Genomic DNA, 20,193 nt, shown 5'->3' on the forward strand with positions numbered 1-20,193 from the left:
AACACTAATATGTACGTATTTCCAAATCATTTTATATCATTCATCTACCAGGCCAGTAGAACAAGACAGTATAGACACAGCAAAACAGCAACAAGCTGGACAATCTGCTTTAGCTAATCCAACCTCTCCAGGACTAAAAGACAGAAGCAGCCTACCGTGCTCTGCAAGGCACGCAGAGAGAGTCACAACAAGTTGAACAACATGATTAAAACACAACATACCACAGTCAGAACAATAACACACCACCAGATGCTTCTCCGTAAGCATTTTACTTTAGAATAATCAATCCTAACAGAGCCCTGTTGCACTGGGAGGCTAAACAAAGCCCAGATACCGTAATAGGGCAGTTTTGGATGTTACATGTTTTGCACAACCCTATACATAGGGAACCTGTGACATGTACACAATGTTAGGAACCACTAGTCTAAGACATGGATGTAATGTTAATGGTTGTGATCTCATGTTGTTCTGTTTTCTCACCAGATCCTGCTGTTGGTTAGCATCAGTGTCAGAGCTTATTGGCTGCAGAAACAGTTCCTCCGGTGAGATGGGGCTCAGAGCCACCAAGCCTCCTCTTGTACTGTTTTTGGACGGAGAGAGACAGTAAACAAAAACACAGAAATACAAACCAAGTACAAACATAACAAAGAGGGAAAAAAGCTTGGACTCACAGAGCGGAGCCAGCGCTGTGTGCCATTATCGGCAGCGTCTGGGTGTTGGACAGAATGTCTTCAGAAAGCGTAGAGGCATCCAGGCGCTTGAATATTAGGCTACTCTTCTAAAATGAGGAAACAAAAACACAACAAAGTAAATAAAGTTCAGTTAATAAAGTCAACAGAGAGTGCTCCTTTGCAATTATTTTTCTACATTATCATTTTGTTCAGGTCAACATTTAAGAAGAGGATTGAATACTCGGCACTCCAAAGACAATAGTGCATATTTCCATGCGTGCACATAGTTCTGTTTGGTGAAAGATGAAACCTTTTTAATCCCAAAGGAAATTCTTGTGTCTGTATTTTTTTAAATGTGTATACAAATGTATACTTACACCAAAGTAAGAAAGAATAGCAATTAAAAAAAGACAAATCTAATAAAAAATGGAAACCTTAAACATATTTAATGCCTTTTGCATTATTTTAAATGGATATTGATAAAGATAGTGAAAAACTAATAAAAAGTAATATTGCACATTATGTTTATGGTCACCTTTCTTTCCAATGCACGTTTCAATGTCCTTTTCTATGTATTGATTTTTAAATGTAAGGTTAAAAAGCTTATGGTTGCTAGGTTTTATTTGTAATTGATCACATTGTGCTTAAAACGTGTGCCACAGTACAGGAAAGGAGTACATAAAAAGGATAGTATCAAATCAAATGTGAAATATGAGGTAAAGGTTATTTTTTTTCTCTTCTCTCTTTTCAAAATCTATTTAGATATCTATGTACTTTTAATATGCAACAGTAATTGGAAAACAGCATGTAGAGCAGACCTGAGCCTCGAGTTGCTGCCTCAGCTTCTTGGCTTTGTTCGTTTTAAAGTAGTCCATTATCATCATGGAGGCGTAGATCTTCCCCACCGTCATGTCCGTATCTGTGAGGGCAGACACGCTACATTAACTGTTACTGCTGGTCTCGCAGCATCACATTGAGTGTTCCCTCCATAGGGAGAGCCAGACCTTTGTTGATCGGTACCAGAAGGTCCAAGTTCTTCTGCGGTAGATAAGGCCAAATGATGCTGATCTCTTTCTGTAGTTCACTGTCCAGAGCGATGCGGTCCTCACCGCCTGTGACAAACATCCACATTCAGCCACATTCACACTCGTCAATAATCACATGTGGAATGCAATTGTTCACATATAAAAGACCTTATTTCATATATGAAACCAAACTTCACATGTGAAAATCATCCAATTCTAACTAACTGATAATCTAATAATTAACTTCAACTCTACCAATAACTAACTAAATGTAACTTTACTATTTATAAACCAACTAACTACCAATTACTAACAAATATTAGAAACATAACAACTAACACGCTGTTAACCTTTCTCAGTTGTAAGGATTGGCTTTTAATAATAAACATATAACTTGACCATCATATTTCAATAATCAAAAAGTAATACATTTTACTTTTGGATTGTTGACGTGATTTTGAGCATTTTAAATATTTAGGGTCTTTTTTTTAAGGCTAATTAACATATCTATGATCAATAACATAATCTACAAATAAAGAAAAATCTAAACAATGGATAGTTGGATCGCTATATGCCATATCACAGCCGTGACATGCGAGTTAGTGCATCTGACCTCTCGCTATTTTGATGTCCAAAGCTGTGCGGATGAGCGACATCAGGGTGGAGGTGAAGTGGACGCTCATGTCCTCGTCCACAGGCATGTTCATCAACACCAACCTCTGACAGACAACGAGGGATGGACAGAAGAGGACAGGAGGAGGAGATTAATTCATTCATTTATTTATTGACGCACTTAGTGTTCCAGCCAAAATACCACGCAAATCTAATCTTTTTACATTTCCTTTGATGGTATAATAGTTGTATCAGATGAACCACTTCTGTAAATCAGTCAATTATCTGTTGTTGTTTTTTTAAACTAAAATCAATTAAGATTTTAATTATACAAAATCTCCGATATAATTACACATGGTATATGTTCCCTATACTCACCTGCTCTTTTCTGTAATATGTAATGGATTTATATCATACAGATTTCACTGTAGCTTTCATCTAGTCTAGCCCTTGTGTGTGTTAGTGTGGAAAACATAAATAATGTTTTTAGTACCTTGTAGGCGATCTTAGCAGGACATTTCTTGCCCAGGCCCAGGGGAGGTGACATGTGTGTTAACATCTCATACATGGCAGTGTAGTGGATACGACCGCTTCATAGTGATAAGTGAGGGGAGGCAGGGAGAAACAGAAGCACAAGGCGAGAGGTAAATAAGCACTCAGATTTATTTACAGGTGATATTCAGCGAGTTCCCTTCTCACAGTCTTGTTTTTGTTTCATGACATTTGAGAATTTTAGAACATTTAGTTCTTATTTCAGCAGAGTGAAATTGCTTGAATTAGAACAACTTGTACTGATAGCTCATTGCACTGAGGAATGTGTTTCAAACACTTTGACAGCCCTCTGCTGGATAAAGATAGAGCATGCGTGTTGATTAAGAGAAAATGCAGCAGTTATAAGATCGAGTCTCACCACGCCAGGCGATCGTACTCCCCCCAGATGCGCACAAACTCATCCAGGTGATGTGGACCCAGGATAGAGGAGTCTCGCGTCAGGTATTCAAAGTTGTCCATGATAACAGCCACAAACAGATTCAGCATCTTTAAAAAGTGACAGAACAAAGCAGAGTTTCAAGACTGCGGAGAAATCTACAAATACATTAACAGGGTGTTTCTTTAGTGGAGCCCTGACCAGAAATGAGCTGAAGAAGATGAATGAGACGAAGTAGCAGTAAGCAAAGTCTGTCCCACAGCCTCCTTCGTGGTCCGGAGACGTCATGAGGGGGGGGATGGAGGAGTCTGGCTCACACTCCTGACCCGACAGACACGAGAGCATGATCTCCTGCCAGGACTCCCCTGTCGCACTCCTGGGTGTTAAAACACAAACAAAGACCAAGTTAACGTCAAGTAAAGAGCCATTTTGTAGAAATTAAAGATAATTAAGAGAGTTGAAATTGAAGGCATTAAATCCTACCTGAAAAGCAGCATCAGCGCACCGAAAAAGGTCTTAAAATTGTTGTGTTGATTGATGTGGCTCTCATCATTCAGCTTGATGTTTCCAAACACCTGCACAAAACAGGTTCTGTTTATTGTATTGGATCTACACAGTGTTTTTATTTTGCTAGGAACAGGGCACACTAATCAAATTTCAGTTTCAAGCACAATGTGATGTGGCAGAATTTTGGGGAGTGGGAATTATTGGACTAATATCTTAACAATGCTTCAGCAGGCACGACAGCACATTGCAATACAATTTAATACAGACAGATCTTCTGCCTTAACACATGGAATCTCCCTGGGGTCCATACATAAAAGAAAATGTACCTTATTCAAAGTTTTTCAAATCAACAAAGTAATCAATTTGATTGATAAGTGGTTCTAATTTTTTCATATTTATAATATAAAATAAAAGACTGATTCAATAAGCTTACAGAAATTACAAAAATACAGCTACAATTTAATATAACATGATAAAAGAACAAACGACACATCAGTCACAGTCTGCATTTGTTTCCTAGAAGTTTACTTGAAGCCCTGTACATAACTATGTGCTCAACTGAGAGCCGTGTATATATATATCATTTATGTCTTTGTATATGTCTGTTGTTTTTGAAGTATAAGTGAAGGATACCTGCATTCCAATTATGGCGTATATGAAGAAAAGCATCGCAATGAGAAGGCAGACATAAGGAAGAGCCTGTTGGGGAATAAAAAAACAACCGTTCATTAAAACTAAAAGGGTATTGCGTTGAGAACATTATTGTCGGCGAGGAAACAGAGTGATAAAAAACGAAGATTGTAAATAGTCCGACCTTGAAAGACTGTACAAAGGTCCACAGCAGAATGCGGATGGTGTAACCCTGTCTAAGCAGCTTGATCAACCTGGCTGTTCGGAAGAGCTTCAAGAAACTCATGTTGATGGTGTTCACCGACTGACGCACGGATGGTAGAAGTGAGGGTGACACAAGAGAGAGGGAGAGAGTGGCAGACAGGATGGGAAACACAGATGGCAAAATTCATCACAACATGACTTAAGTTGTGTCTGGAGGCCAGGATCGTAACACATGAGGGATACTTGCAAAGGCAGAATGCTAAAATCAAACGCTGGATATTTGAACCATTTCATTAGGGTCAGAACAGTGTGAAAATGAAATGGTGTCTTGGCAGTATCTTACCTGTAAATCCACAATTATCTCACTGATGCTGCCAAGAACAGTGATGAAATCAAAAATATTCCAAGTATCTCGAAAGTAGTTCTGCAGAAAAAGAAAACGTGTCAAGTTATTTGACTCAGCCATGAGGATTCAAAAGAGCATCTCAGAATACACATTTTTGAGGAAAAAAGAACAGGAATTCTCACATCAAATGACATCGAAGTGCCAAAATGGACTTCGGTGATATTATTATGTTTAATTGTAGTTTTAGCCATTTTATAAGAGTATTTTTTCACACCTTTCTTGTATGTATTGACTCCATAATGTTTATGTTATTTCTTATTGGGTTCCTTCCAATCAAACACTAAATGTGTTGTTCCACCATTTCAATCATCTAAAATTGTCTTGTGTTTTGTCCCTAAGGGCCACCGTACAACATAGACAATGTCTTTATCAGTGGAGCTAGATAGAAAGAGGTGATCTGCTCCTGTCTTTGATTAATCTCTTGTTGTGCTAATACTCACCACCAAACCAAACGCCATGATCTTGAGTATACACTCCAAGGAGAAGAGGACAGTGAAGGCCGTGTTGAGGTGCTTTAGGACCATGTCGTAGGCTGTCGGGGCCGAGTGGTACTGAAAGAGAAGGGAATGGGTTCATGTTTTCATCGATGTTTTAGTATTTACATGTGGTTCAGCAAGAAAAACAAATATATATATTTAATACAAATGTCTTTAAAGTCACTATCTGTCATTAAGAAAAATGAACAAAGCTGTAATAAGTTCCTGCTTTTGCAATATGAACAGTTTCTATCATTGCGGCTTCACTTAAAAGCATACAAAACGGCTAATTTGACTTTTATTATGAAGCAGTCACAGCAAGTGCATAGTGTGTCACAACACTAGCTTTTCAATTTATATACAGCAAGAATGGAACATGGAGTAAATGTTCATTAGTTTACTTATCTCATTTTGAGTCTGTAACTCATAGTTTTGAGCACTTTAATATGCAAATATGAAGAACACAAGGTCCTATGTTGTTTTCCAGTATTATTGGCGCTAGGGCTGAACGATTTTGGAAAATAATCTAATTGCGATTTTTTTCCTCAATATTGCAATTGCGATTTAATATGCGATTATTTTTTCAAGGTCCTCTTCTCATGTATTTTTCAACAAATACAAGCAATAAATCAATCGTGATTACAATCGTGAACCTCGTGAAGTAGCAACAGTAGCGAGGCACGTTCTGCACAATACCTGACGTTGCGCAGCATCTTCCTTTTTAAAGCCAAAATAATTCCACACAACTTCCAGCCGTGCACTCTTCTGACGAGCCTGAGGCCATTGTGCAACAGGTTCAAGCGCAGTGTTGACTTCTTTCCCTGCCTGCTCGGCTTCGCTCGGCTCCGCTCGGCTCGCTCGCAAGTCACGTGACCTGATCACGTGCCCAATCAAATCGCAGCCTTTGCGGTTGGAATATCTCGTTTTGTCATATCGCGATATTATCGCGAATGCAATTAATCGTTCAGCCCTAATTGGCGCTGTACTGCTTTACCTTCATCATGAGCACCACTGTGTTGAGCGCGATCATGACGAGCACCGTGTACTCGAAGGAGGGCGACGCCACAAAGTGCCACAGTCTGTACTGGAAGGTCTGTCTGTTCTGCGGCATGTAACGGGTCATCGGCTTGGCGCTGATCGCAAAGTCTATGCAAGCCCTCTGATGGACAGATAATGAACAAAACAGAAATGAATGAAGGCCTGTGAACGTAACCGTGTATCTGCATATGTATTTCACTGTGACACACCTCGTTCTTCTCCAGACTGCACTCCTGAATCATCTTATCCCCCTGCTCCTGGAACGTGATGATGATCAGAGCCACGAAGATGTTGACGAAGAAAAACGGGAAGACCACAAAGTAAACCACGTAGAAAACAGACATCTCCATGCGGTTTCCCCGACTCGGCCCCATGCTATCCTCCGTCACATCGGTAGAGTGCTGCAGGACCCTAGCAGGGAGAAAAAGATGGGAGAAAAGAGAACCTGTTTAAGGCTTTAACAGCCACAATGTTTTAGTTACATTTTGATGACTGAATAAAACGTCCACTTACTGAGGCCATCCCTCTCCAGTTGAGACGGTGAAAAGTGTGAGGAGGGCCCAGCAGACGTTGTCGTAGTGAAATTCGTGTCTCTTCCACTCTCTTCTCTTCACCTCCTTTTTGTCTCGGCTGTAGTCGATGTAGTAGCCTCTGTAGGGAGTAGAGCGGCCCAGAGGTCATTGCTTCACTCAATGCACTTATTAAAGCGGCATGTTGGATGAAGAGAAAGTCATTAAAGCTTTTGTTACTTGAAAATGGGGATCTGGGAGGCTCAGTATATAAAGAATGAGTGCCTGTGTTGTGAGACGATTGTGCAGTGTTTCTCTATTAGCCTTAAATGAAAATAAAGAAATGTTGTAGTAAGATTTGTGAGAAATAGAAGAAATAGTTCACCACCAAAAGGATATTTCTTTATCATCGTGTTACCTTCAAGTCTTCAATCATCCTGCATCCCTCCAGGGGGATGAAGAATCAAAAAGCTTTTTTTTGGGGTAGTTATCTTTCCTTTTGTAGCTTTACTTATAGCTTATTAAATTGAAGTATTTTCTTTAGTATATAAAGTGCAACGTAATGCAGTATATAATGTATTTCCAGCTGCAAAATTAAAGTGTAAATGCATGATGTCAATAATTATGCACTTCTCAAGCAAAAGTTGTATTTCAACTTTGTGTCATCATGACTTTTATTTCAACGTTTAGTTCCTTCTAAAGCCACCAGTTTGGATATTTGCACTTACTGGCATTCCTTCTCTGAATTCATGGAGCTGTCATTGCAGTAGAAGAACTTCCCCTTGAAGAGCTGCACGGCGATCACAGCGAAGATGAACATGAAGAGCTGATACACGATGAGGATGTTGAAGACGTTCTTGAGAGATGTGACCACGCAGTCGAAAACAGCCTGTGGAGAAGAAAGAAAAGGGGAAGAACAATCTTTCAGAGATCTGTAAAATAACACAAACAATAAAATACTACATATTTTCTTGCAATGTAAACATCATACCTTTAGTTTAGGAAGCCTCTTGATGGTTTTAAGAGGTCGCAGAACCCTCAACACCCTGAGAGACTTGATTGTCTTGATGTCTCTGCCTTTGTTGTTTCTGTGGACAGTGACATACAGTGCTTAGGAACAAAGCTGTACACTCAAACTAATGCACAAAGACATATGGCGTAGACAGAAAAGATGTGAAAAAGAAAAACATAGTCAAAGAAAAAGGTTAACACAAGTGCATATCAAAAAACACAATGAAACACAGAACTTCACATAGACTGTGTTTGGACGGAGTCCAGCAGGTGTCAGGGGGAGGAGTTTTGATGATTTATTCAAGTTGTATTAAATCGATTACAGGGAAAAAGGTCCTGACTTGAGGGTCCAATTTGTTAAGGCAGATGCTATTTAGACCAGGATGACTATAGTCAACAAAGCTATTTGCACCCGGGGTGTATATGCATATGATATTATCATGTAATTAATGGACAGAAATTTTGTAATTCTGTATTAGTGTGCCCAAATTATCAAATCTGTTACCCGTTACCTGTCTGGCTCTGCACGTGAGATTAAGAAGACGTAACAAAAAAACAAAACCCACTGAGTACAAAAGGAACAATCACACAGATCAAAAATAGAGATATACATGATGAGATGATGGGAGATGTGCGACATTTAATGCGACTGAAATTTTTACCCCATCACATTCCTGGTAGCCCCAACAGAGATAAAATCCACAGGAACAACAGAGAAAAATTGAGGCATAAAGAGAGATACACTGTGAGCAAAGCTCGGAGCATCACAGCTATATTCACAACAGAGAAAATTAACATACAGTACAATTCTCTACAGTACAACCAAAGGCACAGAAGGTTATTCGGCACACTCATGCTTAGGACTACGACGGAAATAAATATTGAAAGGGCTTTTAAGCTTCACACTCCACCCATGTAAACTGCGAAAATGACACACAAATCTACCTTTCCCACTTGTTGTAGGCATTTAAATCTGAGTCACACACTGTACAGGACCATGCATGCTTCTATATTTGGAGTTTTTAAACTGTAGCAAAACATTTTTTGAAGCTGCAAAAGGCGTTTTTGAGGGAATGTGGTAAATAACCATACTGTATGTTTAGAAAAGGAATTGCCGCAGTGAGTCAGTCATTAGTCATCGGCAGGCAGCACTATATACCGTTCTGACTCACGTTAAAGCAAAAGCAATCAGAGCTCCCACCACCACGATGAAATCCAGGATGTTCCACATATCTCGGAAATAAGAGCCATCGTGCAGAATGAGACCCTGGTCTATCATCTGAAGGGCAAACACCCACAGGGACATGTCAAGTGAAAAAGATTGAATACACACAGGGACAGAACACGAACATGGAGGGCGTCATACTCTTCAGAATTGGTGTAAAATAATGGAGAAAAGAGATGCTTCAGTGGCTGACCTTGATGATCATTTCAAACGTGAACACTCCAGTGAACACGTAGTCGAAATAGCGGAGGACCTGGAGAATTTACCGAAGAATTCAAATACAAATAAAGGTTATTTAGTAAAAAAAGTAGTCCTCAGCACACTTTATCCTTTTACATTAACAGCAAATGATACATACAAATCTTTAAGTCCGAATGTAGTTAAATTGCAACCTTGGAATTTCACAGCAAATGCATCTTCTGAAATTGACCCTAAATTGTCTTTTATAATATTTATTATTTTATATTTGTTTCCCAAGATCTCACTTGAGCGGTTTCAACACCGACCAAACTTTGATTTAGCTTTTTAGAGGTCGTGAGCCACTCCTCCTTTTTACTTTACTCTCTGTACTTTTCAAGAGCAGTAAAGATGTCAAGTCAGGGTTTGATATGATGATAAAAAAAAAAGCTACACCAAATATGGGAAATACGTCAATCCAGTCAATGGTGTGAAACTTTTTTAATGTAATTTTAAGCATCCTTAGTAGAGCTTTACTCTGTCTCTCTTATACTAGAGTGTAGAAATGACCAAATTGTGTTTATTTGGTTACTGTTGACACTTCCAGTGACAGGGAGTTGTGAAAAACAAAGTGCACAGCTATTTCTCAAGTAGTATTTGTGTGAAACCAATGTGTCACCACACATTGTTGCTGGCACTGTGTTAGGTTGAATTGAGATCAAACAGTAAACCTGAAGACTGTCATTTGTGTTTCAGAGTGAGAAGGAGGAGGATAGATGAATTGGTCAGTAATTTAATGAATAATAGTGGCTCAGTGTATTAACATCAGACTGCTCTGGTGTCAATACAAATCCATACAAGTCAAGTGCTCAAAACTTGTGTGATAGTTTAAGAAATATAATCTGTTTTGTAGACGTCCGACTGCTTTAAATGTGTCCAACATCCAGACATTTCCCATTTCCTGTCAACTGTTACTTAAATAATGCATCTCAAAATATTCAACTGCATTTTCATTCTCAAATTTAAATTAGCATTTGAATTTTGTCAAACATAAAGAAGAGATAGTCTTAGAAAATAAAAGATCAAACCGCTTTCTCATCCATTTTCAATTTAATATTGTCAGATAATTGCCAGGCTAGTATTGAATATTCAAATTGTACTGTCTATTGAATTTAAATTTAACATTTTGACAAAATGCTCTTGTGAGGTTACGTTTCCATTTAGTCTGCCAGTTGCTCCTATACCCCGGCCTTCATTGTAATGTAACACAGCTAAAATGCACTTTTGTAAACGAGACTAGTGAAACGTTTTCTTTCCCATCCCACATCTGCATTTAAATAATGAATAAACAATAGATTCTTTAGGAGGCTGAATTCTGATCTCACCTTGTTTCTGTCAGAGTTGGTGCACACAGGGTCCTCAGCAGCCAGTGCAATGCTGCTCGCCACGATCACAAGGAGGATGGTCATCTCAAAGTAGCGCAAAGAGACCATATAGTGACAGATCCTCCTGATTCTGCGGATCAACGAAGGGGGGGTGGGTGAAATAAGTTGGTTTTAGAAGGAGCGCACAAAGAGAGGAAGCAAACACTCCCGCATATTATGTGATATTCAGCGATTGAGTGGACTCTGTAGCATCTTACGGGTTGGAGGCCTTGAAGATGAACATGCTGTCTGGAGCTACAGGTTTGGGAGGAATCGGAGGTTCCTCCTCCTCTTCCTCAAAATCCTCATCATCATCATCATCATCATCGTCCTCATCATCCTCTGTATCGTTCTCTTTGTCTGTCTGTTCAGAACTGTATGCCTCCAACTCTTTACTGTTCACTAAATCCCACACAAAGGTGCAAAAGGAGAGAATAAAATGCTTGGACAGCTATGATAAAGAAAGAACAATGTGAGTCAATGGCACAATGGATTCATCAAGAAAAACAATGGCTCTCTTTTTAGAAGTCAAACACCTACACACAGTGATCCATAGTGATACTGACACTAAATCCCACTTTATGATGCCCACTAAAGCAGCGTGAGTCCCGTGAGGAGTGATCACAGTGCTACCTGTCATGGGCGTGAGCTCCAGCAGCGGTTGTGCAGACATTTCGATGGCCACGCTTTCCACCAGGTCGGATTTTCCACGCTTGATGGAGACCTGGCGGCTCTCAGAATCGATGGCCCTCACACTGAACTCTGTGGCCTCTAGGGCGGACTCCACTGGGATGATTTGATCTGTGTGCTCGTCTTCACCTTGTTCTGACTGTGCACGGTCCAGCAGCGGCTCACACTGGGGAAGGTCAGGGGTATCTCTGAAATTGGAATCAACACACACATATTTAATGACACGGGAATCGTACTTGCAAAAGCACTGTGATGAATTTTTATATTTTTCTTCTTAAAAATGATCAGATTAACATACATTTCGTTCAAAGTTGTATTTCTCCCAAAATATTTTTAGCTATGCCAGCAGCATGTCGCTATAGACAAGTAATGTCCATATGTCAACCAACACCCAGTGTTGTGAAGTTTCCTATTCAATTCAAGATCCAAAAAAATGTCATATTATCTATTTCACAATTGCTTTAACTTGTCTTTAAAAAATTGTTTTGATACCACGTTACCTTCAGCCACAGCTAAACTAAAAGTGCTAATCAGAGAATGAGGGAAACACTGAGGGAACAAAGATTCAGATTACAGTTAAAATAATCTGTACCAGATAATTACTCTCACCAAGAAAAGGGACACAAAAACAAATGCTAAAGCTCATGAGTGTTAAACCTTGAAATCCCTTTTCTTTAACAAAAAAACATGAACACCTCCTGACCTTTGACACTCGTCTCCAACTTCTGCATATGGGTTGATGATGCATGTTCCCCCATCCTCTTGGACTAACCCTTCTTCTTCCTCAGCTTTCTCCACCCCCTCTTTGTCGTCCCTCTCTTCTTTCTCGTCCAGTATCCCCTCCTGGCTGTGCGACCGTTTGACCAGTGGCACCTCATGTGGTGATACGGTGCAGTCCAGACTCTTGGCTTCAGGGCGAGCATCGCGGTGACGGTGCCGCCTGTGCCGTGCCCCGTCTTCCGGCGCCTGACCGGGTCTGAACTTTCGGGCCAACCTGTGCCTGCCCCCGCCTGCCGCCCGGTGGTTACCTCCTCCTGTTTTCTCCTCGCTTAGGTTTACCAGAGGCTCAGCCTCCGGGGGCTCAGGGATGGGGATGGTGACAGACATCGGGGGCTCTGGGATGGGCATCCCCACAGACCTTGGAGACTCTGGCAGGTGAGCCGGGGTGGCCTCTGGGGCATGGACGGGGTTGGCGGGAGTCTCATCGGTGTCCTCAGTAGGGGTTGCAAAAAGCTCTTCTCTGCTGGCCACCTGGCGACGTTTCCGTAGCTGATTGGCTCTCTGCTCCCACACCGACATGTTGACTTTTCTCCTCCTCTCGCGGCGGCTGACGAAGGCGTTGGGGCCCTTGGGGGGCTTTTCGTCTGCGGCCCCTGGCCTGTCCTCAGGCTCATCTGGGAAGTTAGGTCTGCCTCGGTGGATGGCTCTTTTCCTGTATAGGTAGGGTCTTCTCCTCCCACTAAGGACATCAATATATTGCATATTAGTGTGGGGCAGCAACAGGACAAAATTGAGGAATTGGTGACAAGCAACATCAAGACTTGTGTCCATTTAGCATACCAGTTTAATAAAAGATTACTCAAAAAAATCAAATAAAATTTGCAAGAAAAGGACAGACCTTTTCTGTGGATTTATAATGTTAGTAAATCAGTAACAAAAAAAAATCCCATGGAAAAATATGCAAACTACTTCAAGCTAAAAACTACAAATACATCCAAAAAAAAAGATACCTGAGAGGTAGGGACAGATAAAAAGAACAAATAACCACAAGAACCAAAAAGGTAAAGTGCAGGAATTAGTGTGGAAAATAATCTCAAAAATTGAGTAGGAAAACTTAAGGGAGGAGTTCTGTGAGACAGAGATGCATACACGTATACTTACTGGTGTTCAGATTCTGTTGGTGTCCATGTAATCAATGAGTGATTATTTGAAAACAAGACATTAGTGTTTTACAACATACACAGAACATTTGTCGTGACACAGAACAAAATGTGGGTAAAACAAGGGAAGTTATCCAGTTTACACAGAAGGGACTCTAATCAATTTTTTAAAGATTCATAATAACAATTAGTTTTTGTGTGGCCGTTACCATTAAACAGTTTTCTCAATGAAGAGTTCAAATTGATTCAGAAGCTGACAGACCATCAAAATACGCAACATTTTGATCAGTGCCACATAACAGGCATAAAACAGGACAAGGTGATGGAAGCAGCAACTGCAATACACATCAGAAATAGCATCTTGATAGCTGCAACAGGTACAAGACTAACATTCAAATATGTAACAGACAAATGATACATTCAGTGTCACAGCTAGAGTCATTTACAATTACAGCCATTGTACGTATAGGTGATTATTTGCTGTGTTTCAACTTTTTGGGAGTTAAATAGTGCCTACTGTTTTTGCTTTGTCTGTAATGCAACTTGTCATTTTGTTAGGAAACATGCTACACAAAAAGAAAGTTTGTTGTCATGTTTTCTACATGATTTATATGAAATGTTGCTTTCTGCCTTCAATAAGGAACTGATGGCTCTCTATTTAGCTATGGTATAAAAACCCTCTTTCAGAGACTAAAAACACTGGGAACAAAAAGTTTCTTCAAAGTGGATATTAAGTTATTCATTCATTTCATTTGGAAAGCTATTTCGGTAGTTCCATCATTCAAAACGTGATGATCTGATTAAGAAAGGCTTAGCCCTTTATTTCAGAAACTAGGCTTTTTATAGTTAGACTATCAATCAAGTTCATTACCATACAGTATGATTATAATCTAACATTGACAACAATATAGATTAAAAACAATTACAGAGCTTAATTACTCATGTTGTTAAAAAAAAAAGCACTGCCACTTATTGATTATTTTTAGGTTAGTTTCTGTACATAGGTTTTCAAATGGTTCTGTCCACAATTGGAAATACTCCGATTTTGTAGTTAACCCTTTGATACACAAGCTATGCATACCCCGTCTAAGGAACTACATGAGTCCAAAATGACCCGTATTGACCTACAATTTCATGCATGACTGAGGGTTTCTTTGCTATATTTTTGGAAATCAACGTATTTAATCATTTAATATTCCAATTATTCATTAAATATCTTGTGTATGATTAACATAAATCATTATTTTCACTGTCCCTTTCTTAATTTATGAACTTTTATAAAACTCACTCGGGTCACTTTTGACCCATGTTGTGTATCAAAGGGTTAATGGTGTAAAACATGCAGAATAATGATCGCAGTCCCAATCAAGCTACCAGGCCTGTGTGTAACGTGTGTCTGCAGCACACTCGAATACTCTTTAGTAATCAGTGTTTAAGGAATCGGTCACTCTGCATTAGTAATGCCACTGCGACATGTACTGTAGTATTAACAGAGACTCCATTGTCACTGTGGTGACAGTGATGACAGAGTAATACTAAGTAGGGATTCTTAGTCATAATTTGACACACACACACTCCAAGTGTGCTTCCTCCCAATAGAGTGACACACTAAGACTTCTAACTGTTCCCAAAAATATTTGAAAACTTCCTCCTGCCATCCTCTTGACTTACTGGATTATTAGACCTGTGGGAAAACCACCAGGTCACCAGGACGAGCGGGAGGTCGGTGAAGAATCTAATTTACAAAGAAAAGAGGCTGCCGTTTACCGCTCGCAGGCAAGAACGGTTATAGAAGGAGTTTCATTACAGCTGCAACACCAGTCTCCGAGGTCATGCTTCTAAATCAGGCACAGTCCATAACAATTCAGAGTGCTGTCATCAATGCCTCAAACATGCCTTTCTAGCTTTGCATTCACCATGCATCCAGAGACACTGAGGAGCAGGTTGAGAATTCATCGGTTACACCTTCCACTGGTTCTCAGAGATTCCACAAACAATGACATCTTATTGGTTACACCTAATTCATTTTGACACTTTATCTCTCCAACAATAGAAGAAGCATGATGATCACATTCAGTATGCCCACCAGTTCTCCTACAAGCATTGAGTTTGAATTCACTGCTTGCATCTGCTGCTGCATAAACACAAAACTATTTGAGGAGTCGTGACAAATTTACAGCCCAATCTGAGAGCATATCTGAGAAACAGTCACACACTCTAGAACCTCCTAATAAACTCATTTTTGTTAGCTTTAAGCAAAAACTTACTCAGATATCAGGCCATCTCTGCCTCTGGCATATCTCTGGTTGAAGAACTCCTCCTCCTCCTCTTCATCCTGATAAAGACAAAATAAATAAACATTTAATTAGCCATGTACTGTGACTACTATTATCGCACATATAACATACATCATTGTATGTGTGCATTAAGTATACTTAAATATCAAAACAGAGGTAAAAACTGTTCTCAGACCTTTGTCAGTTCCTGTGCGTTGGCCAGATTATCCACAGCGATGGCCAAGAAGACATTCAGCAGTGTGTCTGTCATGAAAGCAGTTAAGAACCAGCACAACAAACTTTGAATGCAGCACTTTAATTACTTTAATTACAGCTTTTACTCAAGAATCCACTGACAGCCCACTTCTGAAGAGTGATTAAGGATACAGTTTCCAAACAGGGTGAGCACTATGAAGTAGATTGATGACCACATGCCGTACTGCACTCCACCCTGCGAGCGAATCCCGTTATACATCACCTCGTTCCAGTCCTCACCTGTCAGAATCTGTAGGCAAATGCACAGAATATTTAGCATAAATAATTATGTTGCTCATATTTGATCTGCCTAAAAAAAATCACCAAAATGGGTATATTTATTCCCTGTCTGCAAACCCGTTCAAGATATGGTATTCAAATTGTCAAGGAGATAGGTAATTACTGTTTGTGTCAATCAAAACACTCTCCCACAGTGCGGTTGGTTTTTGTAGCAGATCTGATGTGGATTTGTTCACGTTTCTGATATTCATGTGCGCATATGTGTGCATGGTTGTGTGGGATGATAGCGGAGGCAGGGGGTGTAGAGCGAGTGAGCAGAGTTGTTTAATCTGCGCCTGGGGTGCGAAATATCCCAGGGTGCAATGTGTCATGGAGAGCAAGCCGAATGAGATGGGATCTGTGGGAGCCAAACCTGAAACACTGTCATGATGGCAGCTGGAAACGTGTCAAAGTTGGTGGGAGTGTAATCTTCAAAGATGAACCTAGAGGGAAGGAAGATAGAAAGCAGGGTCAGATACAACCAAGGAAGAATAGGTGGAGGAGGAGGAAGAAGAGGAGGAGGAGGATGCAGAGCTATTTTCATCTGGACATGTCATTTCCTCTCCTCTTTATCATTCAAGAAACTGCAGTTCAGTTTGCAGGGTGTGTAGCTAACATTGCACGATCTGATATGTAGCTTAAAATATTCTATTCTACATCAAGCATCACCAATCACGACCAGAAAAGAAAGCAGTCCTCTACAACCCAAGAAATTAGGATGTTTAGAAGTCCTATTACTCACCTTCCCCCAAAAAGCTGCATCCCCAGCAGAGCAAACACCACGATGAAAAGAAAGAGGAGAAACAGCAGGCTGATGATGGATTTCATAGAGCTCATGAGGGACACAACCAGGTTCCTGAGAGAGGCCCAGTATCTGATGAAAAAAAACAAATAAATCACATGTTTTTTGTCTTTTTTGAACAAAACAAAGTGGGAATGTTTACACAAAATACACTCAACTCAGGGAAAAATCCACTTTGTCTTCCTTACTTGGTTATTTTGAATATTCTCAGGAGTCTCAGCGCCCTCAGTACGCTGATCCCAAATGACATGCCGGGCCTGAAGAAGCCCCAAACCACCTCAAAGATGCTGCCAACAATGACCTGAAACACAACCGCAACAACCAACAATCATGTCCAATTGTCTCCATCTGACCAGCAGCAAATTGGCAACATCAAAATCTTATCCAGAGTAAATGAGAAGAGATGTCGTTTTTTTTATTGGACTCATTAATTCCTTCTCAAATCCATAAAAAAAAGTTAATGGTCCTAACCCTTAGATGCCATATTGGTAGCATGGGAGACTTAAAGATCACAGCTGACTGAGCTGCTTATTTTGAGGATGTAGTAGCACTCTTTAAACCCAAACAGGTAAAGCAAATGACTCAGAAAAATGACCTTTTCGGTCCTATTTTCAAAATGTCACTATTCCCTATTATTGTGTATGTGTAACAAGTATTTTCAGCTTTATTGTTTATTTGATATTACAGGCTTCTTATGAATTACGCATGTGTTTTTATGTGGTAAGTATAGTGGTCATCATGTTTTACTTGTGGATTTAAGTTTTTATATATTCAAATTATACAAAACATTTCTAACAAGAATCCAAAGTAAGAAATGTTCACTGTATTCACACTTTGTTATTCCTCGTTCTGCAACAGTTTTGTGATATTAATAGAATTTCTATTAGTTTATTTTTCCTTCTTTTTGAGAGTTATACGAGTCGGAAAAGTTATGAAGGACCTCACCCCACAGTCGAAGCAGTTGAAAGATGAATGGAAGTAGAGCCGGAAACCCAGACCATACATTTTTAAAAACATCTCAGCCAAAAACAGCCCCAGAAACACAAACTCTGCATAGTCTGGAGAGGAGAAAACAAACAAAATCAATTAAGTACAACGAGAATGAGGCAACCTTTTGACTTGTAAAGTAGTAAGTTATACTATAATGTACAAAGTGAAACCCACAGAGGAAGATGGTCAGCCAGTCGGGCTGGTTGTGGTGGACGATGGCTACACAGATGGTGTTGAGAGCCACCAGGCTGAGCACCATCAGGTAGAAAGTGTCTGTCTTCACCATGCGGCGGATGGAGATGCGTAGCATGCGCTCTTTACGCCGCAAGTAGGCTGCCGGGCCTCTCCGGCCGCTGCGGAAGTTCATCCTGGATCGAGACATGCCTGAGCGAGAAATACGGAAAAGATCATTTCAGGAGGGTAAGAAAGTTGTAGGATAAAAATACAGTATGTGTCTTAGGAGAGGAAGTCTGCTCTTAAGGCTGTGAGTAACTGAACATCATTTTTCACTCACTGGCAGTAGACATGTCTGTATACTTCTCGTCCCCCGGCGCTCCTCTCCGTGCACCGGTCTTCTTACTTGCTCTCTTTAGCACTGAAAATACATTTTTATATTTCTTATAAATCGGAAACACTTCAAAGGAAATAGTCTTTCTTGGTTATCCACCTCTGTACTTTAAGTCAGTGTGGAAGGATGTATGTTTGACATGTTACGAGACATAGATATTGAGTAAACCTTAGTTAATCCAACGAGACAGAGTATATAGTTGGCCCTTATATAATATTGAATCATCACAGATCCATGTGTAACCAGCAGTGTTTATTAAGGTGTGTGGACTCACCATCTAACGGCGATCTCCCAGAACTTTTATTCTCCTCTGCCAGCATTACCTCCTCTGTAATACCATAAAACGTGAAGTTATACACAGATTTATTTGCTTTAAAAAGTGGCACAATTTCAATAATCAGGCATGAAAATATACATTCAATGGTTGTACTCTTTAGGATTTTGGCTAACATTTACAGGAACTGATGTGAATGTAACTTTGAGAGGCCGCTATGACCTTCTTTGGAGAAAGAGCTCTTATTCGCTCTTAAATTCTCGCAATATCTCTCTCTCTCTGTCTCTGTCTCTCTCTCTCTCTTCCCACACTCACCCACATAAATATGCACTGCATCTCTCACGCACACGCCCGCACACGCACACACACACACACACACACACACACACACACACACACACACACACACACACACACACACACACACACACACACACACACACAAGGGTGTCCACAAAAATGTAGTCAGTGAGTCAGTATAACCTTTTTGCACCCTTTACTTGCGTGGGAGACTAGCAATGTAGATTGCCATTACACCACAGTGTGTGTGTGTGTGTGTGTGTGTGTGTGTGTGTGTGTGTGTGTGTGTGTGTGTGTGTGTGTGTGTGTGAAATTCAAGGGAAATACTGTACTGCAGATTCAAAAACGGCGTGTCTGTTGCAGAGAGATAGCTTTACGAAATCAGCTGTGAAAATGACTGACCATAAAGCAACAGTAAATGTATTTCAGAGAGTAAATAGAAGTGCCTTTAAATGCATTTGGCTTTGCACAGTATAAGCACATGTTATAATTGAATTGTCCTACTACTACTTGTGCTTACAGAGTTACTTCTAAAATGTATCGTTTGGAAGTCCAAAATATAAAAAAAACTTCAGATAAGAAATACGAAATTTAAACGCAAAATGAAGAAGGAGAAACTAAATAAGCAAAAAGAGATGTTAACAATAAAAAAGAGACACAAAAAGACCACAAAGAGACAGCAAAATTACTAAAGAGTAAAGCAAAGTCACAAAATGTCTCTATGAATTTGTGGCTCTAGTTTTTTACCGTAGGTAACAGGGGTGGGGGACCTATTGTCCCTCCATTCCGCCATTAAACATCCAGGTATGTGTGTGCAGATGTGAAGTGGTTCTGTGGCCCAGTACCTGCCCTGTCTATCCAGGCTCTGTAGCCGTTCAGTTCTCTTTCCACCTGCTGCTGGCGGCGAAGCTTCATGAAGGCCCGCCTGTTCTCCACCCTCTCCCTCTCCTTGGCAAACTCTCTGAATAAGGAAGCAAAACAAACATAAGTAATACAGACCTAATCATCAGTGTTATTATCCACAGAGGAAGAGTCA

General features: G+C 40.1%; 1 protein-coding gene across 3 annotated transcripts in view; it reads right to left on the bottom strand.

Annotated features, from left to right (window-relative positions):
* Positions 1 to 20,193, bottom strand: part of LOC134866063 (voltage-dependent R-type calcium channel subunit alpha-1E-like) — a 37,953-nt gene that overhangs the window by 3,691 nt on the left and 14,069 nt on the right. For 2 of the 3 annotated variants that reach the window (XM_063885973.1, XM_063885971.1), the window contains exons 7-41: positions 20,003 to 20,118; positions 18,858 to 18,911; positions 18,530 to 18,610; positions 18,190 to 18,399; positions 17,971 to 18,083; positions 17,214 to 17,326; positions 16,966 to 17,097; positions 16,597 to 16,666; positions 16,077 to 16,194; positions 15,886 to 15,953; positions 15,681 to 15,748; positions 12,237 to 12,992; positions 11,477 to 11,721; positions 11,062 to 11,245; positions 10,805 to 10,934; positions 9,436 to 9,495; positions 9,190 to 9,296; positions 7,998 to 8,094; positions 7,735 to 7,895; positions 7,011 to 7,148; positions 6,707 to 6,908; positions 6,454 to 6,618; positions 5,424 to 5,534; positions 4,921 to 5,001; positions 4,558 to 4,677; positions 4,377 to 4,442; positions 3,720 to 3,811; positions 3,438 to 3,612; positions 3,219 to 3,346; positions 2,802 to 2,898; positions 2,310 to 2,415; positions 1,676 to 1,783; positions 1,490 to 1,590; positions 672 to 778; positions 481 to 580 (exon numbers count right to left, since the gene is read on the bottom strand). In XM_063885973.1, the coding sequence (XP_063742043.1) occupies positions 481 to 580; positions 672 to 778; positions 1,490 to 1,590; positions 1,676 to 1,783; positions 2,310 to 2,415; positions 2,802 to 2,898; positions 3,219 to 3,346; positions 3,438 to 3,612; positions 3,720 to 3,811; positions 4,377 to 4,442; positions 4,558 to 4,677; positions 4,921 to 5,001; positions 5,424 to 5,534; positions 6,454 to 6,618; positions 6,707 to 6,908; positions 7,011 to 7,148; positions 7,735 to 7,895; positions 7,998 to 8,094; positions 9,190 to 9,296; positions 9,436 to 9,495; positions 10,805 to 10,934; positions 11,062 to 11,245; positions 11,477 to 11,721; positions 12,237 to 12,992; positions 15,681 to 15,748; positions 15,886 to 15,953; positions 16,077 to 16,194; positions 16,597 to 16,666; positions 16,966 to 17,097; positions 17,214 to 17,326; positions 17,971 to 18,083; positions 18,190 to 18,399; positions 18,530 to 18,610; positions 18,858 to 18,911; positions 20,003 to 20,118 (4,780 nt within the window). The remainder of the gene's footprint in view (positions 1 to 480; positions 581 to 671; positions 779 to 1,489; positions 1,591 to 1,675; positions 1,784 to 2,309; positions 2,416 to 2,801; positions 2,899 to 3,218; positions 3,347 to 3,437; positions 3,613 to 3,719; positions 3,812 to 4,376; positions 4,443 to 4,557; positions 4,678 to 4,920; positions 5,002 to 5,423; positions 5,535 to 6,453; positions 6,619 to 6,706; positions 6,909 to 7,010; positions 7,149 to 7,734; positions 7,896 to 7,997; positions 8,095 to 9,189; positions 9,297 to 9,435; positions 9,496 to 10,804; positions 10,935 to 11,061; positions 11,246 to 11,476; positions 11,722 to 12,236; positions 12,993 to 15,680; positions 15,749 to 15,885; positions 15,954 to 16,076; positions 16,195 to 16,596; positions 16,667 to 16,965; positions 17,098 to 17,213; positions 17,327 to 17,970; positions 18,084 to 18,189; positions 18,400 to 18,529; positions 18,611 to 18,857; positions 18,912 to 20,002; positions 20,119 to 20,193) is intronic. The other variant, XM_063885972.1, reaches the window with a different exon arrangement.

This window comes from Eleginops maclovinus, chromosome 6 (genome assembly GCF_036324505.1).
Source record: "Eleginops maclovinus isolate JMC-PN-2008 ecotype Puerto Natales chromosome 6, JC_Emac_rtc_rv5, whole genome shotgun sequence".
Classification (NCBI taxonomy): domain Eukaryota; kingdom Metazoa; phylum Chordata; class Actinopteri; order Perciformes; family Eleginopidae; genus Eleginops; species Eleginops maclovinus.